Source organism: Etheostoma cragini, chromosome 11 (genome assembly GCF_013103735.1).
Source record: "Etheostoma cragini isolate CJK2018 chromosome 11, CSU_Ecrag_1.0, whole genome shotgun sequence".
NCBI classification, from domain to species: domain Eukaryota; kingdom Metazoa; phylum Chordata; class Actinopteri; order Perciformes; family Percidae; genus Etheostoma; species Etheostoma cragini.
Window position 1 is genome coordinate 5089507 of NC_048417.1, and position 19241 is coordinate 5108747.

Below are 19241 nucleotides of genomic sequence, written 5' to 3' on the forward strand. Positions count from 1 at the left end.
AAGATTATTCATCATTCAGCCCAGATATAAAGATAGATAGATAGAGGTTTCAACATCATTATCGTTGTGAAAAAAGGGAAAAGTTATGTTTAGGCACCAGAACAACCAAATTAAGTTTAGAAAAACAACATGGTTAAATCATCTGTTACCAGTGTTGGACAAAAAAACACTGGAGATGGTTGGAGATGGTCCCTTTGCGGTGGACTTTGGGCTTTTTTCACTATATAAACCTATCACATGCACAAAAAAAGATATATAGCACAATATAGAAAAGGGAAAAAGCCAAAAAACATCATATTGAAGTCTCATGTTGTCATCTGTAGATTTGATTGGAAACCATTCAAGGTGTCTAATAAATGTGTGTGATACATGTGCTCACATCCATTATAAAATGTGGTGATGGATCTTGGGCGAAAAGCAACAATTATTTTTCTAGGAAAGAGAAGTTGTTCCCTTTGAAATTGCTATTATACCGTGAGATTGCCAGTATGTCAGAATATGCAAAAACGCCTACATTTTACACGTGATGCTCCCAGTGTGATGGTACTCATTAATGCATCACGCCCTCGTGACACCAGTGGAACGCTCTTCCGACTCTGATCGCTATCAAAATGCCTGGCTGGTGAAGCAGACTGCCGTCAGCTGCAGAGCATGACCAGAGGGCTCCCTGGGGTGCTGTCAGGCCTGGGCCGTGTTGTAGGTTTGGAGGTGGTAAGGGTGGCGTTCTCTATCAAATGGCAGCATAATCAGTGCCATTGCGTTTCATGTTTCAATCCATATAACCCACCATCCTGCCAATTAAATGTAGGGCCCTATATATGGATTTGGTGATAATGATAATAATTTTGTTAATTTATAGTCAGGGCCAATGATTAAAGCCACCTTCTCATGTGTTATTTCATATTGTTTGTTGTATGTTCATGTATGTTTATTAAGAAGGGATTCCATTTCAGTAGAACATCTGCGCATTTACTCACATTTTGCTTTACTTGTTCTTGGCAGGATACGAGGGCGGCAGCTTGTTGAAGTTTCTCCGGGACATTGAGCACAGCACAGAGGGGATGCTGGACCGCTGGAACATAGACATTGTCCCTGATGACAAGGAAGAGAAGGGAGACCCTGTCCCCTACAGCATCATCAACAACTACTTCTCTATTGGAGTGGTAAGGAAACTGTACATACAACGTAAACTAATATAAATGAATGCGATAATGACGAGTTAACACAAGTTCTTTTTAATGCCACTTGTCTTTTGGTTTCGATTAACGCACACAGGTTCTGTGATTTGGGCCTCCGACCGCTCTGTAGTTTGGGAAATCAGGAAGCGATGCAGCAGTAATGTTGTGGATGACAAGCAGAAATGGGTGTTTTTAATGGCATGTTCAAAGCCCTTCCAGACCCAAGTTATTTGCATGTACTGTCAATTGGAATGGAGTTTCCACCAGAGTACGTTGATTCACAGATACCACTTGCTATCCAAGTATACGGCTGATACAGACAACCCTCTTCAGGCCACGCTGGATAATGTCATGTGGTCATATGTGCCCATCTATTGTTGCTTGATGGGCTTGAGTTTCCCATATTATGCTTTCATTGTATTATTTGAGCACACGGTATCCTAGAACATTCTAGTCAGTAGTTGTCATTGCTTTGGATTGTTGCAATAATAGAAAATATTTGCATAAAGCAAGCATACGCTCCCATGTTGATAAGAAAAAAGGAAGAAAAAAAACAGATTTTGGATTTGGATTTGGAAAAGATAAAAAAAAAATGATTAAATGCAATTTAACGTTGTAATTGATTGACGGCACTTGTTACTAGATATGCTTCTTAAAGAACTTAAGACACATCAAAAATTGCATAATCATCCAATTATAATGCATTACAAGGATATTAGTTTTTAAAGCACAACAATTTCTTGTTACCCACATTTTAAAAACCCAAATACTGAATTATCCATTTATCTAAAGCTTTATCAACTATGACAAAATGTCCTGGCCAAATTACATTAAACACGTCTAAAATCCAATTTGGTATCGCACTAAAACAAATACAGCAAAAACCTCCACGTTTGATGTAGAAAAAAGGAACAAAAGTTCGCCTGAATGTAAATTGGAACCATAAGCAAATATACAATATATAGAAAACTATGCCCCCATATTGTCTGACTGAGACAAAACTGCAACTGTAACAACACAGTGAGAAAGATTACCTGGTCTTCATGGACACAAGCAATTAGTAGATTCATCAGTGACTTTCTGCTCCCTCTTGAGCAGGTTTCCTCTTTTAATTGGAGGCAAGAAACACGCTGCCAGGTCCCAGTTGCTTAGCAACCTTTTTAAGTTGTCCTAATGGAGGTACAAGTTTAAAAGCTCAGGGACGTTAATACAGAGGTGACAAACAAGGCCTGAAGTAATCACAGTGCAGCTCTGCTGATTTAGCTTAAGCGTTGTAAAATAATGGATGTGGTTGCCCTCTGCACTACCCTTCAGTTAAACTTATGGCTTTAGTATTTCTTTATTGTAAAATGCCATATATATATATATATATATATATATATATATATATATATATATATAATATGCTGATTTCACTGAAACAAAAACACCTGTTTCCTAGGTAAAGTCTTGTGTTGTCCCCTTAACTTCTGCCGGTACACAAACTCCACTCCCTTGCTGCTGTTTTAGGACCTAACCATCTACCCCAACCTCGTCCCTATGCGGATCTTCGTGGCAGCAGTCAACGTGGGGGCATACAGTAATAACTAGGTGGAATACATACAAATTACAGTGCATTACTTTTCATGGCTGTATGTACGAATGGCTCATGAGAACAGCCTGGTATATGTAACAGGCTGTTAAACTTTGTGTTTTGCCAAACTTCAAGATGAATCATCACCATATCAGAAAGTAGGGGCCATCTGATGTTTGTTTTTTTCTTAAACATTTAAGCACCATTAAGCTGATAACTAAAAATATCAGTCAAACTCCTTAGATATACAGTACATATGGCCATAAATAAACAGAAGAGATATATGAGTGAAGAGGACATATGTGCGCAGCCAGACATTAAAGGGGTTTTGGCAAGAAGATGATGAAGCACAGGGATGTTATGTAACTGCCCCCCCCCCCCCCCCCCCCAACTGATATCTGCATACAGTATATCAGTGTAAACACCAAGGTTATAATAGAGCACTAAAACAACACTAAAAACCCAAACTAGGGTTCCGAAAAATGAACTGAAATTAAAATGAAAACCAGACTTTGAACAAAATATAGAATAACACCAGCTATATCCTTTTAATGTGTGAAGCTGCGTCTGTTTTCCTCGGGTTCTGACAGCACCCCGATGTTTCAAGGCCGTTAAACAAAGCGCTGAGCCTTTCGAGAGCCACAGTGACAGATGGCTGAGTATCTGGCAGCACACGACACCTGAGCAAGCCGATCTCTGACTCACGCCAATGAGGTAGCCATTAGTAACTCTCAAATCTGGTTTACTAAACCATACAGGGTTTGCATTTCCTGCCATCCCATCACAGACCTTGCTGCTGAGGATTTGGTTGCTGTGGAGACGGGAGGCTGGCAAGGCCGAATCTGAAAGCTTGCACAGTCATCTGTCTTTTATCTCACCGACTTAATTGTGGCACAGTGACACATGACACAGTGTGGAGCATGTGGTTGGCTCAGCCAAGGCCCTCAGAACTGTAAACCAGAAGGGAATTCTGTTTCAATCTATTCCCATATTTTAGATAGATAAGATTTTATGGATCACCAGGGCCAAAAAGAAGTTTACATATATTCTGGTATTTGGAAAATAGCTATAGACATATTAAAAGTCCTTATTGAAGATCCTTAAGTAACACAACAGGACTTTACAGAAATTGGGCCAGATCGCTTTCTTTCTTCTGAAAGTGCCCTTAGGAGAGCTGAATAAATATGTGTGAAGCCTCTGCCTCCATTTCCAGCATCAAGTGGCTCCATATAATTCTACACTGCTGCCTTTTATAGCTTCACCAGTTACACGATAGGTACAGATACAGTTCCAGATATTTTCCATGTTTTAAAATGGAATGTCAGTATTGAAGTTGATTTAGTTGCAGACACTAAAATAATACTTTTTAAAGCTTTTGTTTTTAAACATCCTTTCTGTTAAATTAATAAAAACATTTCCTTTACAAATAACGGTGGTAGGTTTAAGCATCTGTGGACGCGTACAGGTCGGTGTCGGTTCTTCAAGTGCTTCCATTTGACCTGCAGCCTGGAAAGAATTAGAGAAGGAAATCGCACCATGTCGGCAGCCATCAAAGATGACACCCTAATGTTGCAGTGAGGAAGCTGATCCCTCTGCAGCGCCCGTTGGTGTGCAGGAGTTTCTGTAGATGGGTGCACAGGTGTAAATGAATGTGTGTGCTTGGCAAGATGCTTCCTAGTCTTAATGGCCAATTCCTAATGTACTCCGCAATCCCTGGCTGTGCCATTAGCCAGGAGGGTGAAGACGATATATATAAGTCGCAAGCTGCTTCTGTCGCCCCAATTGGCAGAAGCTGCAACATGACGACAAACATGAAGAGGTTAATGAGAGAGCTCCGCAGCAATTCAGCACACGGCAGATAGCAAAGGACAGGAAGTCGAGCACAAAAAACAAAATAAAACATCCCGTTCATTTTCAAAATAAAATAAACCACGCTTATGACAGACCATATTTCCTTGCACTACACCTTGAAAACACAGCCCAGAGTTGTTTCCCCTCTACTCCTCTGGATGGAAACAAGCTGTTGTTGTTTTTGTAGTTCTATTCTACGTTAATTTGCGAGATCTCGTGGGTCCTCGTGACTTCAGCTTTCAGTCATGGCGTGGTGGTGTTGGATATGGATATGGAATAAATATGGAATATGTTGTTAGCTAGTAAAGTGATGGCTTTTGTTAATCAGACATTGGTGAACTACTTAATGACTGTCGTGTTGGCCTTGCTTCTCAAAGGGAATCCACTGCTGCCTGTTTTACAAACTCCCATCAGTGAAGAAGCATTTAATGACAGTTTAAAGCAACACCAAAGCACTTTTTCTCTTTGGGCCTCCTACAGGTTGGAAGTGGGATTGTCCATTACCGCTGTCCAATTGGAACTACCAATCAGCGGATAGTGTGGTTATAGCCAATAGAGAGCCGCGAAGCGAATGCAGAAGTCCTAGTCACCCTGTTACGAGTTGATGAACCATTAAAATGATTTTAGAAACATTAAGGTACAAAAGAATCTTTGGTGTTGCTTTAATTTACTAACAGGCTGTATGTAAAGTGTTTTGCTGGATATTCATTTATTCAGCCTGAAGCTGTAAAAATGTAAGTTAAAACTATAGGGGGAGGCTATTTGTTAGATTATTACTGTTGAATATTGTTTTCACCTCTCTGCCCACAAGGGGGAAAAATTGTTTTTTTTAGACTGATCTATATATGAGAAGCATCTCCTCTTGTGCTGTGTCTTCAGACATGAGACCAACGTGTTAAATTGCCATCCGATTTTATTGAGCACTCCAACAAACGGTAGGAACTGCTGATTGGTGCTAACCTCAGATCTCTGCAATGGTTGGCAAGTGTTAACCCTAATCCACCAGGGCACTTCATCAGATCAGAATTGTTCATTGTATTGTTAAAGTAAGTATACTAACACAAAGTCTCTATTAAATGTAACGCTGTCCTGAACAGAGTCTTAGTATTAGTTCTAATTCAATTAGTTCAGGAAACAGGCAAAGCAACAAGGAGCAGAAAGTGTGCATATAAAATTGTGTGCGTGTGTGTGTGTATGTGTGTGTGTGTATGCGCGCGCGTGCGCAATGAAGTAGCGCTGGCACAGACTGAAGGTCAGGGGAAGTATCAGTGACAGGAAACAAGCGCCTGCCAGGTTCAGGCCAGGTTACCACGGTAATGAATGACCGTGCTGAGTGACACCTGGCTGGTCTTAAAGACAAGAGCAACGGCGCTCATAACACACATACACCGTTAAACACGTGGACGCACGAGCACACTGAAAGTCTTTTTAGCCTCTGAAAACTGGGCTACAACCCTTAATGTTCATTTGCTCTCTGTGGACTCTGTTTTTCCTTTGTTCATGTCCCCCTAAAATGTCTGACTCTGGCTCTGCCGACTTATCTGTGCATAGTTTGGTCACAAGAGAGGTGTTGTTACATCCCTCTCCTGAACGGGGGGGATGTCTGTGTACTTCCTCAAAATCTTAAATTCAATCGTACCCAGGGAAAGCTAAATATTCAACAACATTTCATCAGGTGGACAAAATAAACCAGACGGCGAAACAAGCAGCGTAATAAGGGCGCCGAAAGGAAGCATGAAGCACTTTACGGCGGCTCCGCCTTCTGTCCGCCCGGCGTAGCCATCTTGATGAGAAACTTTGGGGTGTTTTATTCAATTTTATAGCATTTGAAGAAAAAAAAAGTCTGATGGTTTCTAAACACTATCCTGACTAAACTTCGACATACACCAGCGTGTGATTCAGTCAACGTCCTTTGACCTTAAATATTAATCAACATAATTCATAATTTCTGCTTTTTTAACTCACAAATAGGTAGCATGTCATGTGAATTAGGTTTATTGATTATGTATTAAAAAAAAGCGCCCAAAAAAGGAAAAGGACAACAAGTTGACATTCGACAGGAATACAACACAAGGGTTAATGTGGGAAAACCACGTTAACATACAGGCATACACACTTTAAAACGGCTGAAGGGGGATAAAGGGGACCTAATTGGGTCTCTATAACATTAAGATCCATTACTAAATTGGCAACATGAATACACATCTTTATTCTTGCATGCGTTACATTACCTTGCTTTCTTTCACAGACTGAAAGACACAAGCACCAGTTAACTTTTAGCAACATGGATTCATCATGGATGGGAATAGTGGAAACATATTTAAAGTAAAGTAAAAATGCTGTTAATTAAATAATTACTTATCTACTTACTTATCCTTTTCACTTAAAAATACACTACGCAAAACTTTATGTATAAGAAATGAAAGCCCATTTATGCCTGGGGATAAACACTAAACACAAGCATGCATGATAAATATGAATAAGTCACAATTATGAGACACCCCCACAATCTTAGGTTTGGTTTAGTATCTGTATAACTATTTTTATGATGCAAAACTTTAATTATTTTTCTTTTTTTTCATGGCAGGAAAGGTCTTCCATAATAATGGTAGGACTGTAGATTATTTTGTAATAGGAAATATTAGTATAAAACCCTCTTAAAATCATTAACCGTGCATGTTTAGCTAGCTATGTATCGTGCATGCTAACCTGAGCTCCTAGCAGAACAGAATAATAATAAGATATAATAAGATATTAAAGATTTGAGGCTGGCTATGACATTTCTCTTTGACAATAAGCTAACCAAGCCCCTTACCAGAGGCCAGTGAGACAAAATTGGGGCTGGGGATGGGGGGGGACTGACACCCTATTTCTCTGCTGTGGGTCCTACTGAAGGGACATTTTCCAGCCAGTGTTTTTCTTGTGTTTTCGTTGTTTGTCTTTCCCCTTCCTACTTTTCACATTGCCCATCTAATAGCACCTTCTCTCGCCCCCTACGCACCGTGTGCAAAACTTCAAACGGCAAGATCAAAACAACCTTCATCACACAGGCAACTATGGGCGAAGGCAAATGTCACATATTGTTACAGCCAGATTTTTCATGGGGGACACAATGCATTGAAAGCGGTACTGGTCAGTGATTGCCTGCAGCAGGGGACAGAGAGCAGATTTAGTGACATCAAACAGCCTGTCATGTTTTGGGAAGCTTTGCAGCCACTTTGTGTCACTGTCTGGCCCTGATCCACATGCTGTGCTGGATTCGCTGCCCACATTGTTCCAAAATCAGTGAAAACATAACTGCCTGTTTTGTTCACATTTGACAAGCCTCCTCAGGCAAACTATAAACAACTTCTTCTTATTTTTGCATTGCATTGCATGCTTGTAGTTGTGATGAGTAACCTTGCCATGAGAATCAGCTTTTTAGTTTAGGCTCTGGGGGCCAACGTTAGTCTCATGTGTCTTCACCTGAGAGGTCTCCTCAGTCCCCTGGTTCCAGTATCAAATTCTCCGCCAGTTAAAGCAGCAGATGCAGCTCTATTTTAAGATCTCATATTTGCTGATGCTGTGAGATGTCAGAGTCTAGTTTAGGAGGTGCATTGCAGCAGGCCGGTCAGGTCATTTTCATGAAACCATTCGTGCATATAGCTACGAAAAGTATTGCACCGTTGTTTGTATGTATTCCATGTATTTGTTATGGAAAGCAGTGTACCTCATTGACTGCTGCAGTATAAGAGCGTGAAAATGGCGTAGGGAGAAAGTTAAGGAGGAGTGTTTGGTCATAAAAACAGAGGGTTTTCAAGTGGGGGGAAGCATGTGTAGCATCGGTGGATGGTTCTGAGGGTGACAAGTAAGGACGCGTTTAATTGCACATGTCCACCTGTCTTGTCACAACCTTCCGTTCTCCTTGTTGCAGATTGTTGAAACACCTGCACAGGCAGGCAGGGCGCCCGGCTGCCAACACAGATGTTTTTCACCGTCAGAGTTGCATGATGCTCGATTTTGGTGTAAAAACACACCGCTTTCACTAACCCCCACACACATAAAAGGGTATACCAGATCGGTTATCTGACTATGATGCCCTAGTTTTATTATGAAATGAAATAAAGCATAGGTCACATACACTTCCAGGAAAGTGGAAACGCATGACACAAAATACTTGTTGACTCTTAACCAGCAGCTTGCTCATTTTCCTTCTACATCCTGTTAGCAGCTTAGCACCTAGTGACAAGCTAGGTTGGTATTATTAGCATACTGTGTGCAGTTTAAAGATGTCACATTGTGTCATTTATATTTAGGGATATTTATTTTTAAGCTGTGAACCACTTTCCCGTTCAGCATTTTTCTTTTTTTCTGTTTGAGTATGAGCAGAGTCCTCGTATGTCCAGCTGTAAAAATTTATGGTGACGGTAATAATGTATGAAAGTATGTACTGTATAAGAGCTTTTCTTAAAATGAGCTGTGAGTTGGGGAGCCTGGGTAGCTCAACTGCCCATGTACAGAGGTTTCCTCCTCGATGCAGCGAGTACGTGTTTGACTCCGACCTGAAATTGATCCAGGATACTGTGCACCATGCAAATTCCTTGGCCTTTGGAATTAAAATAGCCCCACATCATCAAATACCCTTCACCATACCTAGATATTGGCATGGTTTTATTAGTAAGCTTAATAGCTGGTTTGATTTGCATTGAGAGAGGATCTAATAGAAAGTTCCCCATGCCTATTTCTATGTCTGGTGAAGGGTACATGATGATGTGGGGTTATTTCAATTCCAAAGGCCAAGGAAACTTTATCAGGATGCATAGTAACCTGGATCCAGGAAATAACTGGCCTTTAAAAATAAAAATGTGCCTGCCTCTCTGGGAATTTAACGTAGGGGTGTGTATTTTTATGCCCTTGTATTTTAAAGAAAGAACTTTTATTTATTTAAGATATGTTATTAGGTCACAAAGAAAATTGGTGTCCTTGAAAGGTTGGATTTTCCTACTGTTTTTTTAATTAAGGCATTAAGATCATATTCCAAAAGATGTTTTTTTATTCCTCTTTTTAATCAACTTTAGCATGGGTGTGTAAACTTATTCAAGCCACTGTATGTGTGACTAGTCGTTAAGGCTAGAAAAGCGCTACATAAATCAATTTACATATAAACTCCATGGTCCGAGGAGCTGACAGCACACAACAGGAGATTGTCCGTGTCAGACGCGTGTTGGTCAGGGATGTGTGGGTGTGGATGTAATGTCTGGTCAAGGACAAAAAGTGCAGTTTAGTAACCCGTCTCCCTGCCAACGTGCAATGTGATTAAAAACAAAATACATTGTGCTCAATGAGAGGAAAACATTTTTTTAGCCAGACATAAAATAAAAAACAGTTTAAAGGTGTGAATACCATGAAACCCTGATATTTTTTTTGAAGGTTATCATACTGTCAGAATCGTATACCGATCCATGCCTACTGTTCGGTTAGACGAGAGGTGGAGGGTCCGAGGTAGAGCCTTAATGCCGTTCATTGAACTTTAGATTTTTGCAGTCGGCCTTTGCCGACTGCGGTTTGTACTTTTTTTTTGTCTCCATTTAAATGACTTGTTTGGACCTTCAGATGTTTGCATTCGTCCCGTTTCGCCAGCCTTATGATGTAAACGTCAAAACGCCCACTCTCTCGTTGGGAATTCTCGGGATAATTTCCTGCTTTATTCACACAGGGGCTCAATCGGACATTACATGGACTTTATACTTGGGAGCTGGCGGGCGGAGGTCTGTTTAATTTACAGTCCAACTGATTCAGACACTTTTGCTCTCACAAACAGCTCCTGAGGGATAAGTTCAGGGTTGCAATGCATGTGTGAAAGGTACTACATAAAAGTGTCATATATCAAATTACGTTAGCTTGATTGAGGCCCAATTAGCTAAATTATAAGAACGACTTACTTAAATTTGAAGGCTAATTTAGCTCCCTGATTTACGAGTTATTGCTGCATACGAAAACTGCATATTTGATGACTGGATCAATATGAGGTATTTGTATAGCAAGACTCACTAAATATTGTCTCTCTCCACATGGATTTCTTATAGACAATAGCTTTTTTTTAAACTGTAACCAGTTACAAGTTATATATAGATTTTTTTTCTACATTTTAGCAGTTAATTCGTTTTTCTGGGTATTCCATAAGCATGTCTTCATGTTCTTATCGTCTTTACGCATTAACTGGTGGAAGTAAGTCGGGTTGTGTCATGTGTCTTGTCTCTGTTAAGGACTTTAAGCAGAGCCAGATTAAGTAATTATACAATAACAGTCCTTAACTCAGCCTTCATACGTTAACATCATTACTGACTCCAACGTCAGAGTGACACTTTCCATCCTCCATGCTCTGGTGCCATGCACCATCTCCATCACATGTACATCTACGTTGGCTATATCATTTCCTGGGACGCATTCTATAGGCGATAGAATCTCTGAGCCCATGCATCTTGGACTTATTTTATATGTACAGTGGCGGTTTTTCTTTGAAAGACAGATCACATCCTCAGGCCTGAGTGGAGAAGAAGATGCTCTGGTCAAACTCAAATTGCAGCCAAATGAAGGCTGCTCAGTTTAATATATCACATCCATTGAAAGCGTCCAGAGCACCGCTGTGAGTGTGTGCGTGTGTGTGTGTGTGCGCTGTATGCCTACATGCTGTGAAGTGTCTTGCTGGATGTTCTTGTGTGGTTGAGCAGGGTTTCCGCGGGGTCTTAAAAAGTCTAAAAAAAGTCTAAATTTTCAAAGTCAAAATTTTAAGTCTTAAAAAGGCTTCCATTTACTTAAGTATTGTGTTCAAGGTCTGAAATCATTTTAAACAGATCTTCATTTTCCTATGTCAGTGCAAAGCTACCTCTAATGCTCATTACACTGTTCCCATTTTATTTTATTCTTTGGTGTTGTAGTTCTTTCAGTCGCTAGTCCAAATATAATTCACTGTATTACGACTACAAATGAGACTAACATGCAACTTATATCGCAGCCAATCCAGACACCAGTCCTTTAATTCCAATGAGGAAATGGAGAAGTTGTTGCAGACAGTATTTCCGGACTCTGACATCTGTCTTTGCTTGGTAACACTTTATAACAATGGTATATGAATTATCTTGAATTAATGCATAACTTCATGCATTCAAAAGCATGCATTCATTCACTTAGTACTTCCTGAACTATCAGTAATGTACAAGGATTTATGAATCTCCTGAATGACTTACTTGATGCAGAAACAATCCGTTGTTTAATGCATCAATATAAGGTATTTGACTCATCATGACTTCTGATTAATTGATGATGTTCATGTCTTCTTCAAAAGCACTGACCCGTCCAAGCAGTTTACATATATTCTTTTAAAAATTCAAAAATTGAATTGTTGTAATCATTGTTAACTAAACATTACTTCTTCATAACTTAACCATGTTTTTGGCCTTTCAAATAAAATACTGACCTGTTCCATCATTAACATTGATAAATAAGATATTTTTAATTGTGGCATCAAATTAAATGGTAAAATGATACCAAGGTCACTACATTGACACAAAATACAGTATACTGGAGATGCATTGTCATAGTTGCTTTATTCACAACAACATAAGACACTCTAACAGTAATGCCTGAGAACAATGCTCATCCAAGTATTATATTTAGGATTTTTTAATAACTTCTTACTTCGGAACACAAGAAATATCTTGAAATTTGTATCTATTTTTTTTACATATTTATTTCATTTCAGGGGTCACAAAGAGTTCAACACGATTACAACAGTTTCTGCAGCTTGTCACTTTACCTACTGATTTACCTATGTAAAAGACATGAACATCATTAATTAATCAGAAATCATGATGATTGAAATTCCTTAATTGATACATTCATTAACATATTGTTCCTGCATTAAGTAAGTCAGTAATGAGATACTATTAATCATGATACATTACTGATAGATCATGAAGTATTACATGAACAAATGCATTAGACTTGGTGAAACCTGTAGAAACCCTGTGTAGTCATAGTGTTAATTCAACAGCTTACATTTCAGACTTGAGCTATGTTGGGGGTGTTGTAAAATTGCACATTAAGTAACGAGATGCACGTCTGAAAGAAGCTTTAAATCTAAATTCTTGTGATTTATCTGACTTGTGACAGTTTAGTATTAGGAAGCAAGTTAATGGTTCTGAAAGGTGAAACCTCTATAATGGTAACATTACTCAAGGCTCTTGGGACCATCAAGCATTTCTGTGATGAATGAAAAATAAAATTGGGCGGATGGCTTAAGATGTAGACCATTAATAAGACTGTTGTGACAGCGTGACCCCCCCACCCCGGAGGCGTTTGTGTCGGTCTGTAAGTGAGGTCATACTGAGGCTGCTCTTGTGACTGATCAGGACTACAGTCACCTCTGCCCCAGAGGTCAGGGGTTAAACCATTTGGGGGGGAAGGGGGGGGACGTGATCAACTTGTGACCTTTTGTTCATCGCTGCTTTGTGTCATAAGTCAAAGCTCCAATCTTCTTAGTATTTTACGCTGTCATCCAATTTAAGACTGAAGTATCGCCGTGCATAATGAAGCGTTTGTTTTAGTGGGAATGTTGAAGATTCCAAATAACTACAACAAGCTTATTGTGGTAGTTTTGGCCAGATATACTGTTCAGTTAGCTTAAAATGATGTAGTTTTTCACCATTGTCAGTTTGGGATTGTGTGCTCAGGTGAAAAAGTCCAATGTCACACATTATTATGGTACATGCATAGTGGGGTTGCAAATAACAATTATTGTCATTGGCTCAGTATTTTCCTGAAATTTCCCAGACATCCTCTGTTTTCTCCTTTTCTTCAATTAACGATCCAAAGATTTGACTAAGTTTGCTCTAAGACAAAGGAAAGCAGCAAATCATTGCATTGGAGAAACTGGAACCAGAGAATGTTTGGTAGTTTTTGCGATTGCACTTGTTCAAATTCAGAATCAGAATTGGCTTTATTCGCCAGGTATGACAAACATACGAGGAATTTGACTTAGGTTGGAGCAAGCCTCCGGCAATTGATTGAGTTTTCTGTCAGTCAACAAATCAGTTGATCATATAAACATTTTAGCTTTAGTACGTACGTGAAGTCAGCCTTGGAGATTGAACAGAGAAGGTACTCTTCGATGCAAAATCTAGTCCCAATGGAATGTGAGAACATTAACATTTGATGTTTTCCTTTATTACATCCCCAAATATTTGCTTTTCATAGCTGAGGCTTTCCCTTGCTTCATTGGGCTTTGATGTAGAGTTGCAGGGCACGGAAATCTAATCCAAAATCTCCACAGTGACGGTGGTGACTCCATTGTGTAAACCTGTTGGCCAAAACTACATCCGTAAAGGGTTGGATGTAGGTCAAAACTGGACCGTAGCACTAACCAGGACTCTCTCAGACATGGGCAGAGGACAAAATAAAAATCATGTTTTGTAGACACTTGCAGCTACACAGATGCAGAGAAAATAATTTGGCCATGATTGGCCTTTAATTCACTGAACAGATTTGGAGGAAAGTCTTGTTTTTAATGGCAAGAATGCTTGTTCTAAAAGTGAGAGATGGTTGAACTTAACATAAGTGCAACATATAATTTAAAGTTTACCTCAGTACTTGACCCTACAGCAAGCTGTGATAATGTGTAGGTTTTACTGAAGTCCTGCAGGTAATAGCATCTCTTCTTTTCTTTGCTGCAGGATGCCTCCATCGCCCATCGCTTTCATCTGATGCGAGAAAAGCACCCTGAGAAGTTCAACAGCAGGTGAGAGAAAAGGATATTTTAAAATGCACTGAGCAGTGCGGATACAGTTATTTCAGAAAGACTGGTAGCCGTCCCTGCTCCAACGTCCTGACCCTATTAGCTGGTGAGCCACCTCGCAACCAAATGGTGACCTCGCACTTTAATCTGCAAATCCAATACCACACTGGGCCGCAATCATCAGCAATCAATAAGAACGACACTTGCCTGCGTAGTGGAATCATGATATTGGCTGTGCCTTGATTGTGTTAAAGCTGAACTGAGCTATGATGTGAGAGGATGTGAAGTCCAACTGGGCTGGAGCCAAGGTTTCCATGGTTTCCATAGTCTAGACACAAATGTTTGGAATGACAATAATTAGTTATGTGTTAAAAAAAACTAATTGTCAGTTGAGGTAAAAGATAAAATGGAGAATTCATTGTCTCAAAACCGTGCTGTTACATTGCGAGATAGCTCAAATGAAGGCTTAGGACTGTGCTGGTGTAAATGATGTGAAGTGATCTTCAAATGGCAGACAAGTTAATAGTCTAATTAATTGTTATATAAAGAAAGAGAAATATGTTGCATTGCAAGTTAAGAATGTTAAATTCAACCTGGTCACATGAGCAAGAGACCTTTTGGGACATGGAATGTGTAACATGGCTTCATCTGTCTGTTAAAAAGCCCCTCTGTTATACGTTTTAATTCTCAAATGTATTCTGAGATCAGTTTGACTATAACATTATTATTATTTTTTTATCACAGCTGACAGAGCTCCTCCAGAGCCATTATACAATACAATATACAACTCTTTTGTTGAGTATTACTCCTCGTGGGGAATAAACTGATGTGTAAAATCAGTTTCCCTGTAATAGAGGGATATATATATATATATATATATATGTGTATGTATATGTGTATGTATATACAGTATATATACGTTGTGTGTGTGTGTGTGTGTGTATATATATATATATATATATACACAAAAGTCCAAATAAGGCCAAAAGTTTGGACACACCTTCTCAGTCAATGTGTTTCCTTTACTTTCATGACTATTTACATAGTCAATTGGTGGACTCATGGTGGATTGAGAAGAAAAGTCGGCAGATCACCAAAAGTCATTAGGATTCATCCTCTGGGCACCATGAATATCTGCTCAAAATGACTTTGGATCCATGTTGTTTGGTGTGGACCAAAGTGGTCGACTGAATGACCGACATTAGCATTAATGGAGCTGCTGTTATGGCTGAAATCTATTTAGACGTGTTGATGATGGGCCGCACAAAGTTACAATTGTTACATTTTGTTTTTCATGACATTTGGTGACAACATAAAAATAAGAATATCGCCTTGTCTTTAAAAAAAAAAAAACACATTAACAACCCTCAGCCCCAAAAGCAATAACATCCACAAATACGAGTTGTTGGGAAAACACCACCTTTGATGTCTCCCAGCTTTCATTTCCAGCAGCCTTTGCTGTGGCCACACTTCTCCCTGACGACTCATTCAGATGCACAAAGACAACAAACAGCAGCACTAGGCACATGCCTTCAGTAGACAGCCCCTGTAGCCCTGAGGTGAATCACTGCTGACGAGTTAAGGTGCTGTCTGTTGTCTCCGCTGCAGCCTGAGACCGCAGGGTGTTTGTGTGTTTGTGGATGTGGTAATGCTCTCAGGGGTCCGTTTCAGAAAGCAGGTTTAGTGAAAACTCGGAGTTTGTTAACCCTGAGATGAGGGGAAACTCTGGGTTTTCCATTTCAGAAAGAGAGGTTAATCCAACCTTAGAAAGAGGGGTCGCTGCAGCACGTTTCAGAAAGAGAGAAAACTTAACCTCATAGTCAGTTACTATGGTAACCGAGCCTGTGAACATAACCTGGTCGGAAGCAGGTTTTCTCCTATATACCTTGATTTTCTCTCCCTGACACAGACAGCGCTCTTCATTTTCAATTCAATTGTATTTATGTAGCGCTAAACAACAATAACAAATATCTCATTGCGCTTTTCATAGAAGAGCAGAGACCTAGACCAGACTCTGTGAAGTTATTTACAGAAACCCAACAGTTCCCATCAAGAGCAAGCACTATGCCACAGAGGCAAGGAAAAACTTTTCTATTAAAATGTAGAAATCTCGAGCAGAACCATGGCTCAGGGTGGGCGGTCATCGGCCTCAACCGGTTGGGGTGGAGAGAAAGAGACAGGCAGACAGAAAGACAGAGAGACAGAGAGAGACATGGAGAATTGTAGCAGAGGGTGTTGAGTAGGAACATGGAGGTAGCAGGTGACTCCAACCACAGATCCAGAGCAAGAAACACCAGCAGGAAGCGATAGGAGGAGAGAGGGGAGGGACGAGAGAGCACAAGACACCAGGAAAGGGAAGAAGTTGAGTTAGTAACATGCATTAATGTGATGAGATTACATGCAGATGGAGAGAAAGAGGAAGCGAGAGGTGCTCAGTGCATCATGGGAAGTCCCCCAGCAGTCTAGGCCTATAGCAGCGTAACTAAGGTATGGTTGAGGACTCACCTGGGCCAGCTCTAACTATAAGCTTTATTAAGGAGGGAAGTCTTAAGCCTACTCTTAAATGCGGGGACTGTGTCTGCCTCCTGAACCCAAACTGGAACCTGGTTCCACAGGAGAGGAGCCTGATAGCTGAACACTCTGGCTCCCATTCTACTTTTAAAGACTGGAAGCCAATGCAGAGAAGCTAAAAAAGGAGAGATGTGATCTCTTTTCCTGGTTCCTGTCAGAACACGTGCAGCAGCATTCTGGATCAGCTGAAGAGTCTTTATGGACTTTTTCGAGCAAAAAATCACCACTGTGAGGAATCACAGTGGTGTTGGAGGCCAGCATCCATTAATTCAGTCTGTTTCAAATGCAGTTTTGTCATATACATGAATAAAAAAATCAGGGTTGGTTTATTAACTGTGCTAGGCAGACTATAATACGTTTTTGTTCCAAACTTGGCATTCCTTCTTTTCGACGATCCCGTTGCTGAAGAAGCTTTATTACTTCTCAGGGAGGTAAACATACGTCGGCCCCAGCTATAGATGCATTTTCATTTCCAGATACTGGCCTTCCTATTTGAGAGGAATCATTTTTTTTTACAGTCGATCAGATATGTAGATAACTTATCCGTCCTCTTATCACTAAAGTCACCCAGTGTGGACATGCTCTTACATTGCAACACATTCTTTGCGTCGCAAAGTGTTTTTTTGTGTGCAAACGACAGTTTTCTTTACAACAGTGGTGATGCAGAGCATATTAGTAAAGCCACTGTATGGCGCCGTCAGAAGAATGTAACTCACTGTGTTCCCTGGACACAAACCAGTGAGAGCCATTAAAAAGAAATCAATGGTTTTAAATTATAATTATGTTAATGACGTGGTGTTGCAACCTCAGAATGGGATTAGTAGTAACTTACTTTTTTGCCTGCAGGATTGCAGCTAAATGAAAAATAGGTGTAATGCCATTCCAGTTTTCACCAGTAATAGTATAGGTTACCTTTGATTAAATATGAAATAAATACACTATATTAGAGCTTACGCATTGACTCGAGCAGCAACACCAATTCTCACTCTTTTGCAGCAGCCACCATGTTGCTTTTTTAACTAAATATATGTTCAAACTCGCTCTGTGTGCGCATGAGTAGTTCCAGTTCTAGAGGGGTAAAGTATGATGATCGTTTTGTTTGTGGTTGTTACCATGGGGAATATAAGTATCACGGCTCCCCTCATGCTCCCTTTTTATTGCGTAGGTGCACACGCTTAACTCTGAGTCAACCTACTCTTGTTGAGTTGATGGAACCAACTCAAATCAGCTGATCTGGAACCTAAAACTCAGAGTTTCCCATTTGAAGATAAATCAACTCAGGGATCAGGGTTAGGCTTGAGTTTGTTAAACCTCCTTCCTAAAATGGTCCTCTTGTGTCTCAAAGCATCTGTGTGCTTAAGGAGAAGAACATGAGCACAAATCAGGGCTCTGAAGGTTTGAATTCCCAATTCAACAGTAACAGTGGCCAAAAGATGAACACAGTGTGTACTTTTACTACATTGGAATACCCGGTTAAGTGTAAAAACTTGTTTCGCAGGCTACCGACTCACTTGGGAACTGAGTGTCTGTGCAGCTCTCGTATGTTTGGCCGGTTTGGCAGGATGTTTGCGTGATGAAATCAACGAGTATCACTGCTTCCCTCCACAGTTAATTAGTCTACTTGATTCTATAATTAATGCTTAAGTCTTCATCCCGAGCCCCATGTATTTTTCCAGGACCACAATCAGAAGGTAGAGAGGGTGATAAAAGATAAAAGAAAGACACATCTCTGCTCCGGGACTCTCTCTTCCTCTCTATCTCTTTGATCCGTTAATCAGCCAACAGTTAAAAGATGCAAAGCATTATGTGGAGAGATATATTCAGCACACATAAACTTAGAGGTTAAACACAGTAAGCTACGGAGCTCTTTCTTCTTTACAACATGTGCATCACTATTTCAAACTATTATGTAACTTCTATTTTGCTGCATCGCTGTGTGAACCACTCATGGCTCCGATCCAACATGCATTGACACTCAAAATAACATCTTTACAACAATTTGTCTTCTGTTAGTTTTCCTCTTTAGTACTTCCCCAGAGTAACAGACAGTTGATGGACAACTGTAACTGTTCTGTTGTTGCCTGACTGATGTTTTGGCACTGTTAATATCCGTCCTTTTCTTTTATTAATTTACAGCTATTTCATTTGAAAGAAGTCAGTGTGTAGAAGGAGCTGTTTTTCTCGCAGATGATAAATCACCTTTGACCTGGTGAGAAAGGCCCATAGCCACATGTAGCACTGAGTGCTTTATTGTCCTCCTTGCCACTCAACAGTCCCACATTGTCTACATGTGTGT

The 19241-nt window shown here is 40.1% G+C and overlaps 1 protein-coding gene across 6 annotated transcripts in view; it reads left to right on the forward strand.

The window, feature by feature from the left end:
• LOC117953091 (diacylglycerol kinase beta) overlaps positions 1-19241 on the forward strand; it is a 107753-nt gene that overhangs the window by 54915 nt on the left and 33597 nt on the right. For all 6 annotated transcript variants that reach the window (XM_034885853.1, XM_034885857.1, XM_034885856.1 and 3 more), the window contains 2 exons: positions 1003-1163; positions 14313-14377. In XM_034885853.1, the coding sequence (XP_034741744.1) occupies positions 1003-1163; positions 14313-14377 (226 nt within the window). The remainder of the gene's footprint in view (positions 1-1002; positions 1164-14312; positions 14378-19241) is intronic.